The 24,306-nt window shown below is 35.9% G+C and overlaps 1 protein-coding gene across 1 annotated transcript in view; it reads left to right on the top strand.

The window, feature by feature from the left end:
• The window catches only part of PLXDC2 (plexin domain containing 2), a 239,734-nt gene that overhangs the window by 172,711 nt on the left and 42,717 nt on the right, over nt 1-24,306 (top strand). The window contains exons 6-9 of the mRNA XM_079302116.1: nt 1,342-1,460; nt 9,899-9,998; nt 18,845-18,940; nt 19,880-19,961. Of these exons, the coding sequence (XP_079158242.1) occupies nt 1,342-1,460; nt 9,899-9,998; nt 18,845-18,940; nt 19,880-19,961 (397 nt within the window). The remainder of the gene's footprint in view (nt 1-1,341; nt 1,461-9,898; nt 9,999-18,844; nt 18,941-19,879; nt 19,962-24,306) is intronic.

The raw sequence follows: 24,306 nt of genomic DNA, 5'->3' as shown, positions 1-24,306 counted from the left end.
AGTCTCACTGGTGGAGATAACTGCAAGGAACTTAGGTACACACAAATCTACATATTAGCCTCTGGAATGAGATGACAGTTTGGGTGGCAACTGATTTCCATTTTAGCTTGGGGTTCTGAGGTGCACATGTGAAGTACTCAGTCACTGACTAGAAGAAATTCTGGCTAAATTTAGCTCAAATAACTTTAGAAGCTAATTTACATTTAAAATAAAATTTTATGCAATCAAATAAATATTCAGAAAATAGTTAATGAATGTGGTCACAAAGGAAAAAATGCTCTGTGTGCACAATTAATGAGAATTTACTATATAGAAAGACACAAGGGACAATAATGTGTTGGACTTGGTGGACTCAAAATTTGCATGATCATAGTTTCATGATAACCCCTGTCATAAAAACAGCTGCAGCACAGATCCATAACAAAAGATTTTTCAGGATATGTAAAAAATATATTGAGCTAAATATGTACTGAGCCATCATGAACATTCTAGGAAGAGAGGAAATTAAAATCTTAATCAAAGCACACAACTCTCATTACTGCCAAAAAGACAAGTTTTTGAGGAAGGCATGTAAAGATGAAAATGTTCTTTTCAGTAAACACAGTTTTGGTGGTAAGTGTCTCAACATCTATAAAACATGCCATCAGGGTATGCAAGTTGCTTGAGAAATATTTTTAGTGTGATGAGTACATCTTCAGCCAGTGAACTCCTGTGAATATTAAAAAGGCTCTTGCAACTAAGTCTCTGCATACCAAACTCAGTATTTGCCCCATCTATGTATTCCTAGAGAGCTTGATTTAAACTACATTTATTTATTGCCAACACCTAATATTTTTCAATTTGCAGAACCTTAGCAAGGCCTTGCACCAGACAAGAAAAAAAACCCCAAAACTATTTAATTAATGCATAGTTAATGAAACATCTGAATTCTTGAAATATTGTACTAAGCAGGGAACACTATGCACATTTCAAAGACATCAGGATCTATGTATAAAGAATGCCACTGCAGAAAAGTGGTAATGGCAGCACACCTGAATTACTGGATTCTACTTTTAGTGGCTGGTGATTTCTTGTGCAATTTCAAACAAGTTACTTGACCATTCTTGCTTTAGCGGTAGTTGAGGTGCTTTGTGGCACTGGGGTGTCTACATTTAAGAGGATTTCAGTTCCAACTCGTATTTGTGATATCTTTGGCATTTCAAGGTGTGGGTCTAAAAGTTGCTAAAAAGACACAAGTCACTGTTCTTGTTTCAAGTGAAGTACTTTTCTCACAGTCAGTTAATATATTTCTCATATTTTTTTCTTCCTTTTGCCTCTCTACCCCCACTCTGGGGTTCACAGGCACAGCACTAGTTGTCCAGTGGGACCATGTACATCTGCAGGATAATTACAACCTGGGGAGTTTCACTTTTCAGGCCACACTTCTCAATGATGGGCGTATCATTTTCGGCTACAAAGAAGTAAGTTGGGTCTGAGCATTTTCATTTAACTGGAAAAAATACTTTACACATGTCAGGAATTTCCCTACATTTTTTTGGGGGGGGGAGGGAAGATATTTGAAGGATTTCAACTGGGGTTTTTCTGGATGCTTGTGAGTGTTAGATGTGTAAATTCCTGGGGTTTCTGTTAAATTTCCCTTGGGTTTTAAAAGATAGGATCTAATTTTTTCGATTAGTTTACCCAATTTTGACCTGTTTCAAAATACTCTAGAATCAATGGTTATTGTGGAAAGGTCACCTATTTCCTGCAGCTGTAGTTTTTTGGCAATGCACATATTTCTAAGTTCATATATTTGAAACAAGAAATAACTGGTTTGTGTTGCTAGCTCTGAGGTTTTCCATCTGTGTGGTGATAAAATTGCTTAGATTGAGGCCATTTGGTTTGCCTTCATAGCACCAATATGTTGTTTTAAATGAGCTCTTGTGCATTCCCCAAATGTTTCAGAATTCCAGTTGTTGCTTTGAGTGATTTCTTTTTTTTTTCTAGAGCAGCTAGAGATCTGTCTAGTTGAATTTCAGTGCTTTTGCCAAGAGAGCTTGAAGTAGGTGATACTGAGGTCCCCTTTCAGTCTGATACTCTATGATTCTCTGATTCATGCAAATAACCAGAAAGTAGACAAGCTTAAATAATTTCTTTTTTTTTTTTTTAATTCTTTTTTGATTCTGTGTGGTTTTGGGTTTTTGTTCTGTTTTGTTTTGTTATTTTAATCTGTTTGGCATGCAAGCCATGACTTTCTCTTCAAAATGCAACTCTCAGTTATCCTCTTTATGGTAAGAAACTAATCAGTGGTACAACTGACTGTCCAGACTTGGAGAAATCTCTTTTCTCTTCTCTCTCTGCTATAAAACACTTGTGAGCCTTCAGGCTCATTTTTTGTGCCTGTGTTGTAGCTGTGCACCTTTAATGAGGCAGAAATAATAAAACTCCTATGCTGTTCACTAGGAAACTAGAGAGGATCTGGGGTTTTCTACTAGCAGCAGTCATACCTTCACTTAAAACAGATGTCTTTGCAGCTTGGAAAAGGATTCTGCAAGATGTTCTTACTGGATCAGTATTGTAGAAACCAGAAACTTCTGGTATGCCCATGTACATGGTTTTCCTTTTCTTACAGAAGACATGCTGATGCAAGTTCTCCTTGGTTGTTTTTTGTTTTTTTTTTCTGAATGTTAGGTGCAGGTTACAGTCTTCATCTATGAAAATGCAGTTTATTTGCATTTTGAATCTGACTTCATGTAAGCTTTACTCTGCTTAGGACAATGGAGTTCCATTGTACTTGATCAAAGGAGTGTGTACTAAAAGCTTTGGTTATCTCCTGTTGCTGAAAACTTTTTAAGGCAATGCAAAAACTTCTAAAGACTGCTGAAAATTTGCTGCCTTCAAGACCTAGAGAGGTAGGGACAGATGCTAGTTTTAAGATAAATTTGTTAAGAACTATATATGCATTCTGACATTAAAATGTTGACATTTTCAGGAGATTTCTGTTCCTGGTTATGAGATGCACTGAACTCTCTGTTACTCTCCACACCTATGCAAAATGGATCTAACGTGGGTGATAGAAGTTGCTGCTCTAAATTGAAATTATCTCACATACATTTTACACAAAACAAAGTGATGATGCAGTGTGTCAGGTAGTAGAAAACATTTGTTTAGGAAAACAGGAATAAATGGGCCACACCTTTAGCACAAGTGGCTCCTATAACTGCAGGGAAATATGACAACTAATGTATGGATAAACAATTTCTGAGCTACAATGCACAGGCAGCTTGCTCTCATTACACTACTGGAAGTTTCCTCCAAAACCACATTGCTTTTGTGAGTAGGAGTTATTAATGTTCTTTTCATTAATCTTGAGACAGAAAACTGGAATTTGCAAGTGGAATAATGTGCTTTTTGCTACTGCTGAATCTTTGAACTCATCCCCTCTCATAAGTTATTCCTGTCCTGAATGGAATAACCAAACATTACTTTAAAGCTATTACACATACTAAGGAAAGAGATTTTTTTTTAACTGGTAATAGCAATGTATTAATTATCTGTAATCTATTGACAAAAGATTTTTCTAAATATTTTAGAAAGTTACAGCTAGTGTATTCCATCAGAATTACTTGGGGAATGGGTTTTGAGGCTGAGCTTTCCAGACAGCTACACTCTTTATTTGCTGCCTTTACTCCATTACACCACCTCAGCTTTTCACTTAAATGAGGAAAATTAAATAAAATTGCCAATCACTGATCAGACACAAGTTGTCTGAAAAGAACAACCATATCACTTACCATTTCAAACTTGGTTCTTTTAAGTGCCTAAAGCCTGGCTAGGAATTTATTTACTTTCCAGTGCTGAATCCATTGCTTTCTGAGGAAGTCCTGTCTGGAGCATCTCCTTTGTGCTGAGTCAGGTTGTCAGGTGCCCCATTAACTCCAGTCAGATTACCTGTGTAAGTGCTCACTGGCATGACTAAACATTGCACAAGAATTCTGCTGTCTTTTTGATGCCATTTTATTTTAGCTTCACAGTTCATCAGAAATGACAGTGATGTATGGCAAATCTGAGAGGTGTTCATGGCATTGTCATTGAAAACTCTCCAAGCTGAAGCACCATGTAAGAAACACAGCAACCAGGTTGCCATCTGCTCCATCAAGCATCCCACAGGGGCTCTGTATTAGTGGCACCAGGTGTTTTTCTAGAAGAGTCTACCTTTAAAATAACTGTGATTATACATTCAAAGCAGATAAAACTGGGGTCTTTTATGTCTAATGCACTTCAGGTAAATTTTACCTTTTATTTCTTATTTATTGAAACATTTTTACATTCTTCTTGCTCCCAAATTAGGTTTGCTACCTCATAAATTTGGTATTGACCACCAAGACAGGGTCCTGATAGAGGTTTGTTGAATATCAAAGGAGTTGCTCTGCCCAGTCTTCTGAATTCTCTTTTCCCCAATAGAAAGCAACCTGAAATTTACAATTTTCATCCAAAAATTAAAAAAAAAAAAAAAAATAGAAAATGAGCAGAACCATCAGAAAAGACAACTATGGAGACATCAAAATATCTTTCAGAAGGATTAATTGTTAGGAAAAAGAGCTGTACAGTCAAGTTTTCAAAATATGAAAACAATTCTAAACAAGGACCTATAGCAAGAAAAATATTTATTTCTTTAGCAACTTTGTTTACAATGCATGCATCTTCCATTTTAAATATCACTTTGCTTGCATCAACTCTTAGTATTCTGGCAAATGGTTGATATGTCAGGAAACATCAGCTGGCATGAAAATTTTACTGATGTGCCCCTACTACATATGAAATACATTAGAGTGCAAACTAGCCAGCAGAACACAGGAATAAAGAGTTTTGGCAAAGACATACTTTTTATGTATTGGTAGTGAATGCTCATTTCTTATGTTCTAAATTTCCCCAAAGTTCAAGTCTCAAGAGTTTCCTTCTTATTAAACAAAATAAGTATTCTATGTAGTCTTTACCCATTAATGCTTAGAGCTAATGTTCCTTACTGTAATATTTGGATTTTTTTTTTGTCCATGATTAATACAGAACAAATTAGGCAAAGGTTCCATAGACCTTGTTAATTGTTTAGGATGTTTTTCTTAATATCATTGGAGAAGGCTTTCTTTGTTCATTGAAATAGTAATGATTTTCTGTTTATGTAGTCATCTAGAAACCATTATTAAAGTTAAAATATTTGCTCAAAATTGCCTAATATGTGAGTTTGGAAAATAATACTAAAAGAGGCTTATGGTAGCATAAATTTCTATTCTAAAGACGAAAATACTCTGTTTTCAGTAACAAGAATTCAAACTTTGCTGTTGTTTCTTGAAAACTAAAAAATAATTTAAAAAAATAAAAAACAACAAAAATCCCCAAACAAACAATAACAAAAAAACCCCAAATCACAAAAGAAAAACAAACAAACAAAAAAGAAATTTTAAAAATCCCATAATGTGAATGTATATTCTGTCTGCATTGTATATACTTGGCATTTCTTTGCTTCTTTTATTTTTGTCAAAAATATGGACGTGGAAATGATCCTTGATTTTTCAGTTTACACAAATTAAAATTCCTGATTTTTATACAGTTTAGCCTGTGGACTAATTAATTACTACATAGGAAACTGGCAATGAAAACCCTATATGAACACTATTATTGTGTTCCTAATATTTTGCAAAATTCTCTGGCTCCTAGTTTTGAAGTGGGGCAGTAATTGCATCCTGCTTACCACCTCCTTCAGAATAAGGTTATTGGCCATTATTTCATCCTTTTTTTGAAGAATAAGATTCTGATATGACCTCACAGTTTAGAAAAATTAAGTTTGAGAATTCTAGATTACAGACCCCAATGATACATAGAATTCAGCATAAATTCTAAATGCCCTTCTCCTTACTGTTGAAGTACATTATGCAAAATGTAGACAATAATGTGCTAGTGCTAGTGTGAGAAGTTAGTTCATAAATTGGTGACTTGTACAACACAAAAGATCACATTGTCTGTGGTAGAGCTAACAGATGGTTTAGAATTATTCTAGCTGAAAGCCATTCTATCAGGTAATGCTGTAAAATCCTTGCCAACCATTAGCAATCACTTGCATGTCCCTAGCTCTCTGCTCAGCTGTTTAACATGTCAGCCTGTTAAGACATATCTTGCCATTCAGGTGAGAAATCCAGAGCAGCAGCTCTCTGCTTGCTATCTATGTTTTGCTGTAATTTTCCATAACTTGTTTTAATATTTATTACAAGCTTTCTGTCAAAAGGGAATGTTGCCTAATCAGACAGCATATGGTAAAAGCTCATTTTATCTTGACATCTACTGCAAAAGATTTCACCTGAGATATGGCACTCAGTACACACATTACCAGTTTCTTCTTCCACACCTTGAAAATTAATACATGTTTTTGTAAATCCAGGTATAATGACACTGTAGTTTTTCAGGAGAACAAAGAGTATTCTTTATAAGAGGGTTGTGGATTGCCTTCTACTTTTACTGCATTTCTGACTCTATGATTGTTTCACACAGGCTGCCCTTCAGTTTGGAGAGCTGACTGTGCTAACTTTTTTGGGGGTTTTTTGGTTTTTTTTTTTATCTTACAGATGCTTTTTTCTTTTAAGCCCTGTTTCTAAAACATGTATCCAAACTTTTGGCTGCTGCTTCTGTTAGACTGGACCCTACTACTTTCTTTGTTTTAGAAAAGATTCTGAAAGTTCCTTGCTCTCGGTAGAATTCCCAGCACTGGAGTGTTGATAAGTACAGGGATTTTGGCAAAATCCATTGTTACTTCTGCTTCAATTTTTTCTAATTTCTCCTGAAGTTTTTCTGTATATTTTCAACTTGGCTATTGCATCCTATTTTAGTGCCATATATAACTGAGTATTCATAATTTCATGAACTTTGAAGGTCTGAAGCAGATTGTAATGAAAATTAATTTATTTTTAAAAAACATGCAAACAATGAGAAAAAACCACACCCCTCACTTGTGACATTAGTACTGCAAGAATTCATCACTCCTTCCCAAAAACAAAAGAAAACCAAACCAAACCAAACAAAAAATGAAATCGTTTTCTATTTCCATAATTTTTGAGGGAAAGATTCAAATTCTTCAGTAATTCAAAAATTCACAATAAACATGTGAAAAGGCACAAAATTAAAAAGAAAGACAGGAGCCTTATTTGAGAAGATCAGAGTGCATCTTCTCCTGATTTACATTCACACAATACAACTGAGTATAATCCTTTTCATGCATCAGACACAATTTATGCATTAAGGCATCAATTTTGCCAGCATATTTTGTCACACACCTACTAATGCCAATTCCAAATACACTTTGTGTCCTTTCTTCATCTGCTGTGTTTTTTCTCTAACTGAAGAGAAAGTTATTCTTTCCTCCTCATCAGTGCTTTCTCTAACTTAACTTTTAATAGGTTTTCTAGAGTATCCTCCTCAAAATCATTTAAGACAGTTTCTTTGATAGTTAATGTAAGTTTTTCTTCCCAATATTCTGAAACTATGAATAATTCCTTTATTTTGTTTAAGCTTTCATGCTGCAGAAAATTTATAGACTTATTTCTGCACTTAATGAGTCTTATTTTGAAGAATTTGAAAATATGGCTTTTGGCCTTCTTCTGTCATATTATCCAATAACTACATCAGAGCTCAGCTGATATAAGCCAAATTTAAGCTGATATATTGCTAGCAGTACTTCCAAGCCAATTCTCTTTTTCCTGTCATTTTGACAACATGCTACAAGCCTTTTTTATACCAGATCTTGTATGTAAGAACCACCCCCCCAAAAAAAAACCCAAAAAACAAAAACTGTCACTAAATTAAGTAAAAGAAATGTAAATTTATGACAATGTTTAATTCACCAGAACTTACTTATCAGTGTAATTAGGGAAAAGGAAAACTAAAAGGTATTTTGGGAAGAAGGAGAGCTATTGATGCTTAACTCAAATGCCAGAAATCATGCTGTTAATTGTCATGTAGACAGAACTGAATCCTCAGTCACTGGATGAATAACCAGGTTTTTACTTCAGCACTTGTCTGCTGTGTGAAAAATACTGGCCACTGTAGAATTTTTGTAGTTTTACACAAATAAAGCCAGAGCAAGCTACTGGGTTAGATAAACTAATACCTTGTATCTCAGTTTCTTACACTTGATCCAGTTGCATCTGTCTTCAGCCTAGAAATTTCTGGTTAACTGAAGGGCAGCTTTGAAAAATAAGATATCCAAATGTAAGATATCTGAAAGCAGCAACTGGCAGAAAGTCATAATTGCTCATAGGAAGCTGTGGCTTATTCTACTCCTAAGGTGCCTGACTGAAGTTTCCAACTTCTGGTTATATCTTTCTGTACTAGCATAAAAGACTCTTTAGCCCCTGAGTAATTTCTGCCTGTCATAGTACTTGTTTGTGGTAATCTAACCAGCTTTTCAGTATTTCACCCAAAAGTCAAGTGGATAGAACATTTTAACACTTCTGTTAATGGCATTTGAGAATCAGAGAAGTTTACAGAATGTTTTTATGACACTTTTAATCTTCCTTCTTTTATTTTTTTGGCATCTTTTTGAGAAATATGTCCTCTCAAAATCTGTGTAATATATCATCAATGATCTAATTTTCAGGAGCAAGTAAAATGGTCACCCCACATCTAGGCTATATTTCACTGTTTGTGGAACCAAATATATCAAATGAGTTTTCTTGCTGAGATGTTCCCTCTGAGTGCTGGAGTTGTTCATCCACTACAATACTGAGATTCCTTCCAGAACTGCTGCTTTCCACACCATGGTCCCCAAACTCTACCTTGAACTCTTTTTTGTCTGTATTATTTCTTGACAATTTTTGCCAATTGATCCAGGCATTTCATTATTTTTACTCTGCTAGTGCCATCTGGAGAACTGCTAGGCAGCAAATTTATGTTTCCTTCTCAGTGTTGGATAGAACTCTTGAATGCTGTAGAGACACACTGTCAGTCTGAGCTGCTCCTTTAGTGATGGCTGCTTTTTGTGATCAGTCAATCCAGTTAACTATATTAATATTGCAGAAATGCTACATGCCACTAAATGAAACATCTTTTAAAATTTCATTTTAGATCTGTATATCTATATATCTATATATCTATTTATCTATATATATATATATTTATATATATATATTCTTTATATCTATAGATCTTTATATATTTCATATTATATCTATCAACCAAAGCTGCAGTCTTGTCCCAAAGATGGAACCAAACTTGACATTTGTTTTCATGCAACCATTTTACCCAGTGTCAATAGCTCTGTAAGGTAAAGATGGAATGGTCTATGATCATCTACATATTTTTATTTCTTCCTCTAGATGTTGGCAGTTGAGCATCTGGAATTTTCCATGTTTACCACAACACTGTTTTCCTGCTATTTGAGAACATATTAAATATTATTATCATTCTGTCAGAGCTCTACAGATAACAATTCACACAGTTCTCAGGGCAAGTCAACTGAGCCATAAGTTTTAAAATGTTCATCTCAAGCTTAACTTTCACAGTTTTTGTGTTCAACAGTAGATAGGAGGTATTTCCTAGTCCTGCTTGAGTGTTCTGGCACATCATCCCACTTTTTCTTCAGTTGAGGAAAATAAATTACTGGGAATTACTGCCCTTTTTTCTTTGTCACTGGACCTTATCTCTAAGGGTTCATTTGAAAACAATGCAAAGAAAACTGAGATAAAACACAAATTAAAACCAGTAGTTTCTAGCTTCAAAAAATTATTGATTCTACTGTGCTATGTTGTATAAAATATTTATTTAGGACTTTCAAGTTACACTGTTAAGTGTTCATTTTGGCAATGCTTTTTTTATTTTTAGTCTTTTTTTCTAGTTCAATATTTCAATAATATCTTCCTGTTTTGTCTTTTAGATTCCTGTTGCTGTGACACAAATAAGTTCAACCAACCACCCAGTGAAAGTGGGACTTTCAGATGCATTTGTGGTCGTGCACAGGATCCAGCAAATTCCCAGTATGTAGAATTTTAGTGGTGCTAATGGGTTGGAGCCTGAGAAATTAGTATAAGCTGATTTCATCAAGGATGATTAGCTGCACAACAAATCACTTAGCTAATTTCAGCTTGTTAATTCAAGTGTAATTTTATTTGCTTGATAATTCCCAATATGGCTTTTCCTGTCATTGTTTCTTTTGAGCTGATAAATTAAGTAAATAAAATTAAATGGCCAGTCAAATAATGTCAAATTAAACTCTCAACTGGCTCAATTTTGTTTTCCATAATATACTTTATATGGAACATGCTTTCATATCCATAGTAAAGATGAAGCAATCTGTTCAGAAAAACATTCTGTATCCCAAAATATCCAGGCTGGAAGCTCTTGATACTTTATTCCATATTTCAAATTTATGTGCACATTTTAGTGAGAGGAGAGAAGAGGAGATGTAGTTATTAAATAACATCTTGAGCTCACATAGTCATGGCAGCAGTATTGCAGGTGTCATTCAGTTTTGTCTGGCTTTACTTATACTTTGTATGGCTTCACTGAAAACAAATAGTAGGAAATCAAGTGTGACTTCCTCAAAGCTTTAATGTACTGTGCACAGAACCCTTTGAGGTTGTTTAGCCATTAAAGAATATGCTCACTCTTCAAGTGTACCAGGTTTACTTACGTATTTGGGGAAGTTTACTAAGATCAGTTTTCAATGAAGCCCTAATGGCAGGTTGTAGGTGGAAGGAGCTGTGCTTGAACCAACCTCCTAGGTCTGAGCCCAGGTGTAATCTAAAAAAAGTGAACTCCAGCCCCCGAGGTCTGAGCCCAGGTGTAATCTCCTAAAATGAACTCTGGCACACCTGTGGTGCTCCCAAGGACCAACCTGATCCAGCCCAGCTTTAAGACAGGCGGCAGATGGGGCTGACACTGATAAAGCAAGTGCTACTGGCCTCTCAGCTCACCCTATCTCCTCATCACATATAAAACAGTCTTTACCATGAGGGAGCATCAATCCTATGTCTTATGTAACCTGTCATGGGAAATATGGAACATCTCAGTATTATTTGTCACTGCTAAGCTCATAGTAGTGTAAAGGATCTTAACATGCTAAGATTTCACTTAAGAGACAAGAAATTTGTTTCTGTGGTATGATAGGTAGATGTGATGTGCCTGTGTTTGCATGGGTTGGTTTTGATTGTTTAAGAACAAATGAAACTGGGCAAAAAAAATCAGTAATGTGAGTGATATTTGCAAGCAAATCATCTGAATATTTCTGACTCTTCAGGTTGTAAGAGTTCCAAATATGGATTTAGGGCAAAATTAGGTTGATTGGCTTATGCAAATAGTTCATGAGAATAGTCACAGAGATATTCTGTCCAAGAGATGCAACAGGATGATATCTTTTAGCATCAGGCCTCCATAATTGAACAACAGTAAAGGACTTGTATTAGATTTACATATTTTGTATGGAAAATATGTGGTAGATGTGGGTATTTATTCAAGTCTGAATGTTTCTTTTTGTATAAATATTTCAGACAAGCACCTTGTTTTACTACCACTAAATAATACTGGCTTTGATGAAGGCACAGTTACTTACTAGTCTTCTGGTTTTAGCATATCTATATTTTTTTTTCCACATGACACTTTCTGCTAACAGAAGTGAGACTATAATGTTGGTAAGGAGTATAAAATGTGCCACTGCTACAGCAGTTTTTAGAGCATTATTAATGTATTGCTGTTTACAATGCATTGCTTTTGCCCCTAAATACTGGTTCTGTGGACAGTGGTAATTCATGATTATTTTTGCTAGATTGCAGCTTACACTAGAGCTAATATTAATCAAGGGAACCATCATTTCACTGTAGATTTTCCTGAAGCTGAATTGTGTGCTCAAGGTAATAGGTTTATATTGATGTATACAGGCAATATAATAGCACCTTGACAGAACAGGTAAATCATGTTGGCCCATAGAAAGCCAGTATCAGATGCTCTGAAAATATGCATGTTCTGGAATTCTTGTTTTTCAGAGGTATTAAATCAAGTATGGCTCTAGTCAATTACTGAAAAAGTGATAGGATAGAATTGTTATTTTACTTTATTTGTTGGCTTCTTAAGACAGTGGAAGAACATAAATTGTTGTTTATCCCAAAAGAAGGCAAAGAAGTATAACTACTACTCTGCATTACCACTTTATCAAAGATTTTTTCCATCAAAGTAAACCAGTCTTCCTTTATGCTCATGACCAGTTATTAAAAAAGAAAAAAGCCAAAAATATCCCCCTCAAATAATACCAAAAAAAACCACCCAAACTCTACTGCTTCATGTTTGAGCTCTGTCAGTTCTTTTCATATATATTCTGCATTTGAAAAGGAAATAGACACTAAGTGCAACACAAGCCTGTTTGAACAAATATATCCCCTAAATTGTTAAAAATGCTGAACATCTTTGGTGTCTTTTGTAAGCTTGGTATTCTAAAATTTCAGTATAGGAGACCTAGTTTATTCAAGTAATTTCAGAAGGTTTAGAGCTAAATATTTATCACATAGTTGTCATATGTACTGTCCAAAAGATTGGTAATAACTTTTTCGATACCTCTGAAAGGTGAGTTCAAAAGCCAGGCAAACCTATTTTGTTCTGAGGAGAGCAAAACATGCTTTTTGATCAGCCATTTCATTTCAAAAGTGCATTTTAATGAGTGCTGAAAAGTATTCTCTTGAAGAGCCAAGAGCTAAAAGAAATGATTTTACAGAACTTTTTTAAGTGGAGGAACTTGAGCATATCATACCTATTTTTATTAATATAATTCTTCATAAAAAGACTTCTCAGTAATACCCTTTTATCTGCCCCTAAAAGCATACAGGCACATAAACTAGTTCACCTTATCTTAAGGAGTTAAAGCATGAAGATGGGAGATTTTTGGCTTAATTCCTGGTTTTTGTTTGATATATTTCCGTGATCTTCTACTCCTTCTTGCTTATAGGCCATTTCTTTATTTTCCACTTATAATTGTATGATTGCAGATTAGCCACTATTTTATATTTTATATCTAGATGTAGATATGCCTGTATATACTCTAGAGGTATGAATGGTAATGTGTTAAGGGAAGTAAATTTCTGATCTACGCTAAAGTTAACCTGATAATTCTGAGATTTATATGACAGCAAAATGGCAAACTGAGTGCTTTAATTAATTTCAGAGGAAAAGTTTTACCTCTTTCCAGGTAATTCAAATGAAGTTCCAGGCTCTGGAACTCTGCTTATGGAGTGCAAGTTAGAGTGACTATCCTGATTTTTCTTCTTCAGACAGGTTGAACACTTGCACTCTAATTATTTTTTCCTTTTGTAACAAACACAGTGAGAAAGTTTCATGGATGTCTTCCAGCTAGAAACACAATTGGTGATGACAAAGCTGGGAGCTTTACACATTCCTCCAGCAAATCTTTTTTAAACACTTTCACTGCTTCAGGACCTTTGTTCCTTTCCCGTCTTCTCTAACCTGTTCCCTTTCCTTTTTTGTTTATTTCTGTGCCATCCTTGTTATTTTGTTCTTGGTCCTCCTTTCACTTGCCCGTGGTGTCCTTTGCTCTTCCTTCTGCAGACTCCCAAGAGCTCTCTTTAACTTTATAACCATCTTTCTTCCCTTTTCCTTTCCTTCAGGGTTACTATTTCTTTCCTTTGTTTCCCTGCCCTTTCCCTATTGTCTTTTAATTAGCTTTTTGTTGTGCAAGAAGAAATGAAAAAGCATTTCCTACAGCTCACTTTTGTATTTTAACAATAAAAACCCCACCAGAGAGCCTTCCCATATTGTGCTTGTTTTCCACAAAACCATGAAATACACTGGCAAAATGAGAGACTGCCAGATTCAGGGGATCTACACAGTGAATTTCCAGCCTTGCACTAAGAGATAATGGGTAGTAGGTTTTTTTCCACAATGAGACATATTTCTCTGTGGTTTTGGCCTCTGCTGTACTAGATGCAGCTCTTTTAGGAAATCCATGCTTGACAACTTATCATTTAATCACACTGAAATTATTCAACAGCACTGTGAACAGAAATGAAATTGTAGCTGAGCTATGTGTTAGTAATATTCCAGTTTCAGTGCAATTAGTGTCACTCAATATGTAGTGTAACTCAAGCATATAATTAAGTGACAACTCTGCATGTTGTAAATGTTTACTCAAGATGTCTCACCACTTTGTTTACAGCAGTGAAGCTCCTGAGAGGACCTCAGGATTACCTTCCTGAAGGGTAAAAGACCACTGGCCATTTATGCACTGATATCTATCATATAAAAGTGCAGCACCACTTAGGAAATCACAAAGAAGTCTGATTTCCTGCTGCCTTCCTGGCAGTGTTATCGTTTACCTCTGTGCAAAATGGGATAGCAAAGTTACCACTCTACAATCATAGTATTTATTCTTCTTTACACTGGTGTAACAGAGCCAGAGTCAGATACTGCAGCCCTGTGTGTTTGTCTGCTGGTCCAAAAGGGTTTATCCAGGCAGCTGGGCTCCTTGCACTAGATATCTGATTTAGGAGCAGGATGTTGATCTTTGGTAGCATGACAATACTCCCAGGACTGGCACAAGTTGATCAAAGTTTAAAATATTCTCATAACCAACCACAGATTGATCTCAGAGTGGGGCAGTTAGGTGTATGCAGGGATTAGGAAATAAAGCAAGTTTTTCACACCTAGATCTTGTACTAGGAGCTCCTTAGCTGGCAAGAGGTATTGGGGAAGGATATGGAGAGTTTCAAAGTAAATCATGTGTGGTAGGCACAGGGCATTGGGGCAGAACAGCTCTTAGTATGTTGTTCATAAAGATATTTTCAGAGCCTACTTCACTGGTTTGCTTGTTCACAGATTGTACATATTTGAGGTGCAGATCTCAGGCTTAAAAGGATTTTTTTAGTAATTTTTAAGCGAATGATAAAATTAATACAATTAGGGAATCTGAATTTTTGTCTAGTTTTAGATGTTTGTTATATTCAGTGGAGAAGTTGTAGAGGTGTTTGATCACATTGGTATTTGATCCCAGTGTCAGTACCTCAAGAATTAATTAGTTAATATTGATAATTTTAGCAGTATAATGATGTTAAATAACAGAGGCTTTGACATTCTGATTTCTTTACCTTTTGTGGTGACAGAAATCAGATATACCAGGCTGACAGGTTTTATTCAGCCAGTGATGTTAAATAAGATCCCTGTCAAGGAAAGTCAGTGGCTGTATAACATATCAGCTGTGCCCCTCCCTTCTCTATGCCTTATATTTTCCACAAATTGCTTGCAGCTTTTTGGATATGTTTCACAAATTGTTTACATCAAATTGACTTCTGCATAATCAAATGAACCCTCTTACCATTTGTGTTTTCTCTAACAGCCAGCAAGACTTAAATGTGAAAGTGTGTCTGTATGAATATATATGGCCTTGTTTAGCAGTTATTTCTGGGTATATGGCAAATCCAAATTCCCTAGAAATCTTTCACTGACAAAGGTCTTTATTTGTGTGAACATATAATTTAAAAACTCAGAATGGCTTCTCCATTTTTTTCACATTTCACTGTATTGCAGGTTTCAGCTGAGAAATGGTGTATGAGGAAAAGTGATTATGTAATGGAAAAGATACAGAGAGATTATGCATCCCTCAGACACGTATTTAGAATGGTTTGTTATGAACTACTGACCCTTCAGATGTTAAGAAATCATTGGTGCTCTCCTGGCATTGCTCCCTCTCCAGAGTACTCTCCCTGTCGAGGACATTTAGTCAATTCTTGCAGTTGTGTTTCATAGAATACTTATATTCCATTATTTAGCCTACTACTACTGTGATAAAACTACATAAAATTATTTTGTCACAACAGAATCTTGCTCATCTATAATTTACCAATCCATTGAAAAGATTCTTTCAAATGTGCCTTCTGACCCCCACGTTATCTCTCTCAGTCAATGAGGAACTTGTTCTAACCTCAAGTAGCTGGTGTTTTCTTCAGATTTTTCTGCTGGGACTGCACCTTTCGCCTGTGTTCAAAGATAGCACAAGTTCATGCCATGAAAACAAACCAAAAAACATTCTGAGCCATACTGTAAATTAAACTAAGTATAAAAATACAGTCATTACTAGAAAATATATTAAAAGTTATGACATGTAGTTAAAAATTGTGTTTGAGAAACCCGGACTTGTAGAAATTTAAAATATTTTCATGAAATATTCAGGAAAAGAATATACACTTATTTTCTGAAATTCAGAACCAGGAATGGTTCAAAAGCATATAAAGTCCTTTTCCTTTCCTCTTGTCTTTTCTAACATTTCTTTTAGCAAAATACCTGCACATGATGCTTAAATATTTATGTTACTGCATCAGATTATTTCACTAGTTCTTGTCATGTTAAGATTTCATGGACTCATAAGTTCTTTGTGATTCTGTACCAGTACTTTTTTGTTAAAGAGCTAAATAGACTGCAAAAGACAAATAATAAATTCCACCTGAGTGAAATGCAACGTCTGTCCTGGTTTGAAGAAGTGTGGGAAGAGGTTAGGGGGAAAAAGTGGAGGAAGTGTATTCATTTTTTCTTATTAGGTTTTTTAACCAATTCTGTTAAGGAAAACCAGTTCACAATTCAAAATAGGGAGAGAAAAGTGCATTTTGAGGATATAAGCATGGCATGTTTAATTCAAAGTTTCAAAAGAATCTAGACCTGCATGTTTTTCTAGCCTGGTCAGGTAGATAAATTTAAATGTTCATGTTTCCAACCACCTATCTGCAAGTATATAGAAAGATGTTAGAAGGTGACTGTAGAAATACCTCTCTCTGCTTAAATTTCTTACATTAGATAGATGCCTTATATGCAAATTCACCACATGTGGCTGACACAGTCATCTTTCTGAAGAAAAATATCAAATCTGAGTCTGTCAGGCAGTGGGATTTAATGGAATCAACAGCCATGCTGAAATATGCATGATTAGAATTTTATATATATATATATATATATATAATTCTCTTAAAAGTAGTGTTTGTCAGAAATTTCATGCACTGGGTGAGGTAAAAGCCCCTGTGCCCTGAATCTCTGATTCTTACTGAGTTTTTGGAAAGCCAGAAGCTCCTCATTTCTTGTAAGCCCTGTAAGGAGCCTGTTAGGAAAGGTTCAGCATTAACAGGATTATGGTGTTCTAGTCTGTACCAGTACTGATGAGGGGCAGTTCAAATAAAGTGTGTCAACACCTAGCATTTGAAATTATGTATTCACTTACCTTTTTTTTTTTCTTTTTTTTTTTTTTTTAATGGAATGTTAACAATTTCTGTGGAAACAAATTACAGCCTTCAGCATTGGCAGGAGCTCGTTTCAAAGATTTGATTTTACAGTCAATGTGATAGGAGACTGACCATCCTGTGAGCATAAACCCCCTGCAGCTGGCAAGAGATTTCCCCTATCCCAGCATACAATTAGCTTTGTCTTGAAAACTCTTTCTGCCCAGTGGGTCTGGAGGACATGGCTAAGGCATTTATTGGGGTGGCTCCTGCCCATATGTCTTTTAACAAGTCAGAATAACTTTGTAGGTAACACATAAAACTAGTTCAGTTACATTTCATTTCATACTGAAAAAGAATTCTGCTATCAGGAGGGATGAAGTCATAGCAAAGCTTCAAATAAATTGCAAAAATTGGTTGGCAATGGTGCTGATTTGGAGCTAAATAGAAATATTATTGTCTGAAAGTGAGACACTGCCTACTTGTCCCTGAGAGCTAATGAAGAGAAGCAGAAAAGCTTCCTCAAGCAACAAGGTGTGCCCTAATCCATAAGGGAGTGGCAACTTAGAAGACCTCCGAAGACTGAGTTTGTGACTGTGTGCAAGTCCCTTTTCTTTTGTCACATGTGGACTCAGACTGGTCATTGGCATGGGTAACCAGTTAGCCCTTTGTATGTAACTCTGAATTCCTCTCTGGAATGATTGCAGAGGGTCAGTGATTGTATTTAGCTCTGATTTCAGTTAGTTTAGCAGACCTTCCAAAAGAACATAAATCTGAAACCAGCACACCAGAAATCTGTCAATTTTGTGTCAGATTGTTTTTGTTACAGGTTGTACTTTTCATCTTCAAATATACGAGCCCGCCAGTCTGTATTGCAATTGTATGTATAAAATCTGTCATTTTTGGAACACATTATAGGATATTCTTCTAGGAAGTAGTGTATGATTTTTTCATGTTTATCTTGTGCTTGGGTCTTACAGTTGCTTGTGAGTTCAAAGCCCTTTAGAACAGTACATTGACTATATTGAATTTCTGCTTTGAGAAGCTCAGGTGCAGTCAGCCTGTTAAAGATTATGCATAAAAGCTGTTTAGGAAGATTGTCTTCTTTAATATAATGTTATAATATGAAAATATATTCTAGTGCACTTACATGTGAGCCATCTTGTAGCTAACAAATTTGATTAAGCAATGAAATCAGTTTTGTTTGCACATCTTGGCAAGAACTGACAAAGTGAGCATACAAAGCATTTCTCTCAAGTCTGTAAGCTGAGAAAAATGTCTTAGGAAAGCAAGCATTTGAAATACACCCTAAAATGTCTGACAGTATACTCTCTAAATGTTCTGCCTAAATCAATGCTTGAGAGCATACTCAGAATTTTCATAATTCTTTGCCAGGAGAAGAACCTTTTCTGCCAGCTCTGAGGGTTTCTCCACTGAAAAATTATCTATCTATCTTTACATGTTATTTTGTAATATTCAAAGTTAAAAATATATTCTTGATAAAAAATATTGCCATATGTTCACCTAAGGAGCAGTGTGCATTCATTACATCCACTATTTTTCACAGTCTAAAGACTGAAAAACACGAAAATGTTATTTCTTTCTTTTTTCTTTCCCGTTAGATGTCCGCAGAAGAACAATTTATGAATACCACAGGGTGGAGCTACAGATGTCAAAGATTACCAATCTCTCAGCTGTTGAAATGATACCTCTTCCAAGTAAGTAAAACATTACATAAGCAGGAGATCTAGATCTAGAAAGCATCTATCTCCCTCTCCCTCCCAGCAACACATACACAATTTCAAATATTTTGTTTTATCTGTGGACTTGGAATCATAAACAGATTCATTTATTCTCTCCTGGATTCCCATATGGATGATCCATTTTCCAGTTCATCCTCATGTATCTCAAGTTAGTTTATAGGTATATAGCTCCCAGTAGGTTTTGAATGAAATTTCTGCCAAATCATTTTTTCAGAAGAATTATTATATTGCCTTTAAATGTGTTTCCTCAAGAAAAAAAAAAAAGAAAAAAGAACAGTTTTCATACTTGCAATGCAAATATGAATTCTTCTGTGTGCTGTGCATCACATCAGAAAGGCATATCCCAAACAAATGGCTCCAAATATTTTGCAGTTCATCTGGCTTTTTTCCAAGCTAAAACTACATTGCTTAGAAATCTCGAGGTTTAAAATGCCAGCTGTACTACTGTAAAAAGAGTTGAAACATCTATTTTTCTTTTTTTTTTTTTTTAATCCAGTTACAGTTCTTTCACATTTTTCTCTTGGTCTTATTATCTGCTTATGTCTGAATGTTAGCAACACCAAAGAACAGTGGAGCCAGGGAAGAAAGAGATTTAACGAAATACTTAATATTGAGCAAAAAGATAAAAATTTGGGAATGAAGCTGAATAACAGATGTGGAAGTAGGAATACATTTACAAATGTAATAAAATGAAATACCACAGATGAAATGTACTTTTGTGTATGCAATTGTGCAAAGCATTGTAACAGGCTGAGTTCAGGGTCTTGCTTTAGATATGTGTGAACCTGTTGACTTCCTAAATATATATTATCAGAAGATGTATTCTTCTTTTGTGCTTTTTATGTGAAATATATATGAGACTGATGTAATAATTTGTGTTTATCTACATCCCAGCTTGTCTCCAGTTTACCAGCTGTGGTCCCTGTGTCACTGCCCAGATTGGTTTCAACTGCAGCTGGTGCAGCAAACTCCAAAGGTAGGGAAAATAATTTCTTTTCTTTTTTTGTGTGGGTATGAAGCTGTGCTCAAAGGCTATCCAAAACCATTGCCTACAGGTTATTCAGCATTAAAATTTGTTGTATTTGGGTTTATATAAATGCATTCACATGAACATAAATTTCAAGTGTGATCAGTCATCATAATATTTCACTTTAACAATTTAGGGAAGAATAATCAAAACAGTTGACTCAGGAGTTAAGCCCTTGTTCTTATTTCTTCAGTCATACTTTAAAATCCTTTTAAAGTAGAAAAAGAAGAAGGTATCATAATAAAAATCATATTTTCTCCATATATTATCAGCTTTATTGAAAATAATTTAACCCCATGGATGCAAGGTATTAATGTAATTGTAAAAACTTCCTTGTTAAAAGCAGGGAGACCAACTAATCCAAACAGAGTCCTTTCCTTTTTAACCTGTCATTACACGTAGTGGGTGAGTTGGGTCTCCTCAGCCTCTCAGTGACACATGGACCAGGACAGTCAAGCCATGGCAGGAGTGATTTAGGCTGTGCAGCAGCTGAAGCACAGCCTGAAAAATGGGAAAAGTGCAACTGCAGCTTTTCAAAAAGCTTTTCACTCGCTGACCTTCACTGACCTTTTTGATTAATTTAGTGCCAGTTGTCTGAAACAAAATGCAGTATCATAATGGATATTTATTGTTGCTGCGCTCTTCAGCTCTAGTGATTAGGTGTAGAAATACTTTGTATTAAATGAATGTGTACTGAGACAAGGAAAGGTAATTAACATTCTAAAATAGTACAATATTTTGATACCACATGGAAGAACTGGTAAATAGCTGAAGAACACAGATGCAGGAAATTTGGCTTATTTTTATAATGTTTTCTTAAGCTGCAACTCCTGTAGTTTCTCACTTAAAAAGTAACTCTGTTCCCCATTTGTCTTGCAAAAATTTTTTAGTGGAATTACACCTAAGACAAATCAAGTAATAGAAAACATACCAACTATATTCAAGAGTTACAATACTTTTAGACTACTGTTCAAGCAAGTTGTACAGTTCTTTGCTGTCTTAGCTGATTCCCTTCTTTGAGCATTGCTTCATTCTCCTCCCATCAATGGGTGCTTCAGCACTGAGTTTCTGCTGGCTTTGGTTTGAGCAAGGCCTGTTGCTCTGTGGGCAGTGTCCTCATTTTTGTTTGGATAAACTCAGTCATATTGTAAAATGCAAACCTTTCATGAAGAACAGGCAAACCTTAAGATCCTTTTTGTTTCTCTGTAGTTTCTGAACACCTGAATTTCCTGAGTTCCAAAACTGCTGGAAAATCTGTTTTGCTCACTGAGGCACAAATTCACTGTGGAGAACTGAGTTTTCTCCTTCACCACTAGCAGGAGCAGAGCCAGGCATGTAGCCACACTGTGTTTCCTTCTGCTCATTTAGGAGCATTTGTGTCTGTCCCCTCACAACTGGAAGTTGTAATTTACTGCTGAAAAACCCACAGTCTGAGCACATCTGTTTCTATTCAATTTGAGTTTGAATGAAGAAAACCTTGCTTTTTGTTTTGCCTGTGGAGATCAAAGATGAGCCTACTGTGAGTAGTCCTACACTGTTTCCCAAAACCAGCTGTCTCCACTCTGCAGAGTGGTTGTGCTTTTGACAAGATGCAGCAGGTAGACTGAGTAGTTTTATTGCTATTAATTAGGCCATTACTGCTGGTAGTGAACTGTCACTTCATGCAGGTTACCTTGGACATTGTTTGGCTACCAGCAAAAACAGGAACTGGAGAGGATTTCTTAGGAAAAGGATGGATACTGGAAGGGCAACTAAGAAAATGCTTCTACATGAGAATTTCAGTAGTTAAAAAAAATCATACCATACAACTTTAATCTGTCAAGATGAAAAACATTCATTCAGGTTTTAGCAAATGGAGAATTGTGTATAGAGTCATAAAAAGCTCAGAATGGGAAAGGTCATCTATACTAACCTGCCACTCAAAGCAGAACCAGCTGTGAGATCAGACCTGTTTCTCTGTGACTTTGTGCATCTGGGACTTGACCACAGAGACTGTGGTCCAGTGCCCAGAATCCCTTGTACAAGATTTTACACCTAATCTGTTAGCTTGCTGTTTCCTCTGGAAACATGGCTTCAGGTCTTGGTGTCTTTCTTGGCCACTCTTCTCCAGTTTCTGAAATAAACAATTTCAACTATTTCATCTCATGAAGAAGGAAATCTGAAATAATGAATGGTTAAATATTTTGTGAAGAGAGGCAACTTGCTTTCCAAAATGTGAAAACTCAATATTTATCTGGTTACACTGCAGGATTATTGTGATGAGGAATCATTCTGTATCAGCTCTGAAAATTTTCCACCAGTTTTGCATACTCTCTCTGGACTTCTGTTTAGTGCCTGTCTTCTTTTACCTTGCACTTTCTTAGAAAGTATATTCATTTTCAAGAGATACAAAATAAAAAATCTTATTCCATTCTCAGTGGCAATGTCTAGTTCAAAATCAAAATGATTCTCAGAATAATTTTCTTCAGTACCACATTGTGAGTTTGTTCCCCTCAAAAATAAATTTGCTGTGTTAAAACATTCTTTTTGCATGCCATAAAGAAGCATTTCCTCAGCAAGAAAATCTAATAGCCTGGTTAAAAATCATAAAGGATGGAGAGTTGTTAATTCATATCCCACAGTCCTTCAGCTTTTTCTATATGTTACTGCTCTTCACTCACCAGCCTTGTAAATCAGTGGAGACTTTTATCTCCTGTTATGATAACATTGCTCTGCTGCTGTAGGATAAAATCAGCCTGAAAAACAAGGGCAAAACATTCCATGAAGTATTAACTTAGACATTTCAGAAGTGCCTAGAGGAACAAAGAAATTAATATTTGCAGTCTAGTCTGCTTTCAAATGTGTGCTCATAAGGTTTTTTGAAATAGGAGGAATGCTTAGGAGCAATGCCTGAGTAATGCTTCCCATTGCAAATCTGACTGGACACACTGGTCCAAGAGATGAGGAACCAAAACTGCCTCTCTTGTCTGTAGGCAAATCCCAGAGTGGGGATTAGCCTTTGTTGCAAAAGTCTGAAGAAGGCTTTGAACTGATAGTGGCAGGTTTCCCATGTATCAATAATCTCCTGACTGACCTAGAACTCAGATTTCTGCAGAGGCACAATGCCTGTTTGCTTCTGAGGGCACTGAGAGGGAGGGAGGGTCAGATCTGCCTGGAACACAGAGATGTTCTTACTGTGGTGCCACGGTTGTATGTTGGTGCTCTAAAGTGAGATATTCTCCAGCAGACAGACTTCCATGTGGGTAACAAACCTGCACATATCCATTGGGAAACACACCCTTTTTTCTCAGGAACTTATTAGCCCATTTAGCCAGAGAAACCTTACTGCCAGGAACACTGTCTTGCATTTCATTTTTTCCTTGTGTTGGATTTAATCCATATATTGAATCATTCACACAGCAAAGTATAGATTTGGGGAGGGGGGAAAACCCCAAAACTTGATCTCAAACCTTTAACTGCATAAGGAAAACTGACCAGTGGGACAATTGCAGAAAAACTTTACTCCCCCATGTGGGCAATCTGCTGGAATGAAAACAGCTTTATCTGCAGCAGTGGGTTGTTTCCTACCTGTAACTTAAGCCCAGCTGCTGTGCAAGCTCTGCAGTGGTTGGAGAGACAAGTTCATTTTGGATGTGACTGAATCCTGAATCCTCTATTCCTGGACTCTCTACAAGCTTAAATCACTATTAGTGCTTTCATAAGGGGTCATCAAACTATCCACTCTGAAATCCAATATGATGTGTGTCACATCATGACTGAAGCAAAGGCACATCATTTTCGTTTGACTTCAGCAGATGGAGGATCCCCCTAGGAGCTAATTTTTTTTGAACTATATATATTTCATAACTGTTTCACAAGTAAAACTCTTCAAAAGGAGATTAACTATAAACATGTAAGCTAAGATGTTATTCTAACTTTCTCCCTCACAAGTATCCATGTCTGTAAACTGCCTGAAACACTTCAGCATCTGTCCCATGGTGGTCCCCAGTGGCTAAAACATGGATCATTTTCCCATTATCTCTGTCTTCCTGACATGTAAAAATTGGGAGAATTTATTAATGCTACATCTGTTTATATCATCTTCTTATGCATCTGAAAATGTTTATATACCCTAGGCACTTGATATAGCCTGCTCATTAGAGATGTCATTTTCTAGGAAAGTTTTTGGAAGCTTTAAGACCACATTGCTGTTGTTTTATAGCTTCAGTTTGTAAGACTTGATTGCATATACGAAATAGTGAGTTCCCTTGAAAATATTTGAAGTTGATTGTCCAATAAATAAAGATTCTCTTGA

Source organism: Erithacus rubecula, assembly GCF_903797595.1.
Source record: "Erithacus rubecula genome assembly, chromosome: 3".
Classification (NCBI taxonomy): Eukaryota; Metazoa; Chordata; class Aves; order Passeriformes; family Muscicapidae; genus Erithacus; species Erithacus rubecula.
The sequence above is the reverse complement of the archived record's forward strand: the minus strand, read 5'-3'. Positions and strand labels throughout refer to the sequence as shown.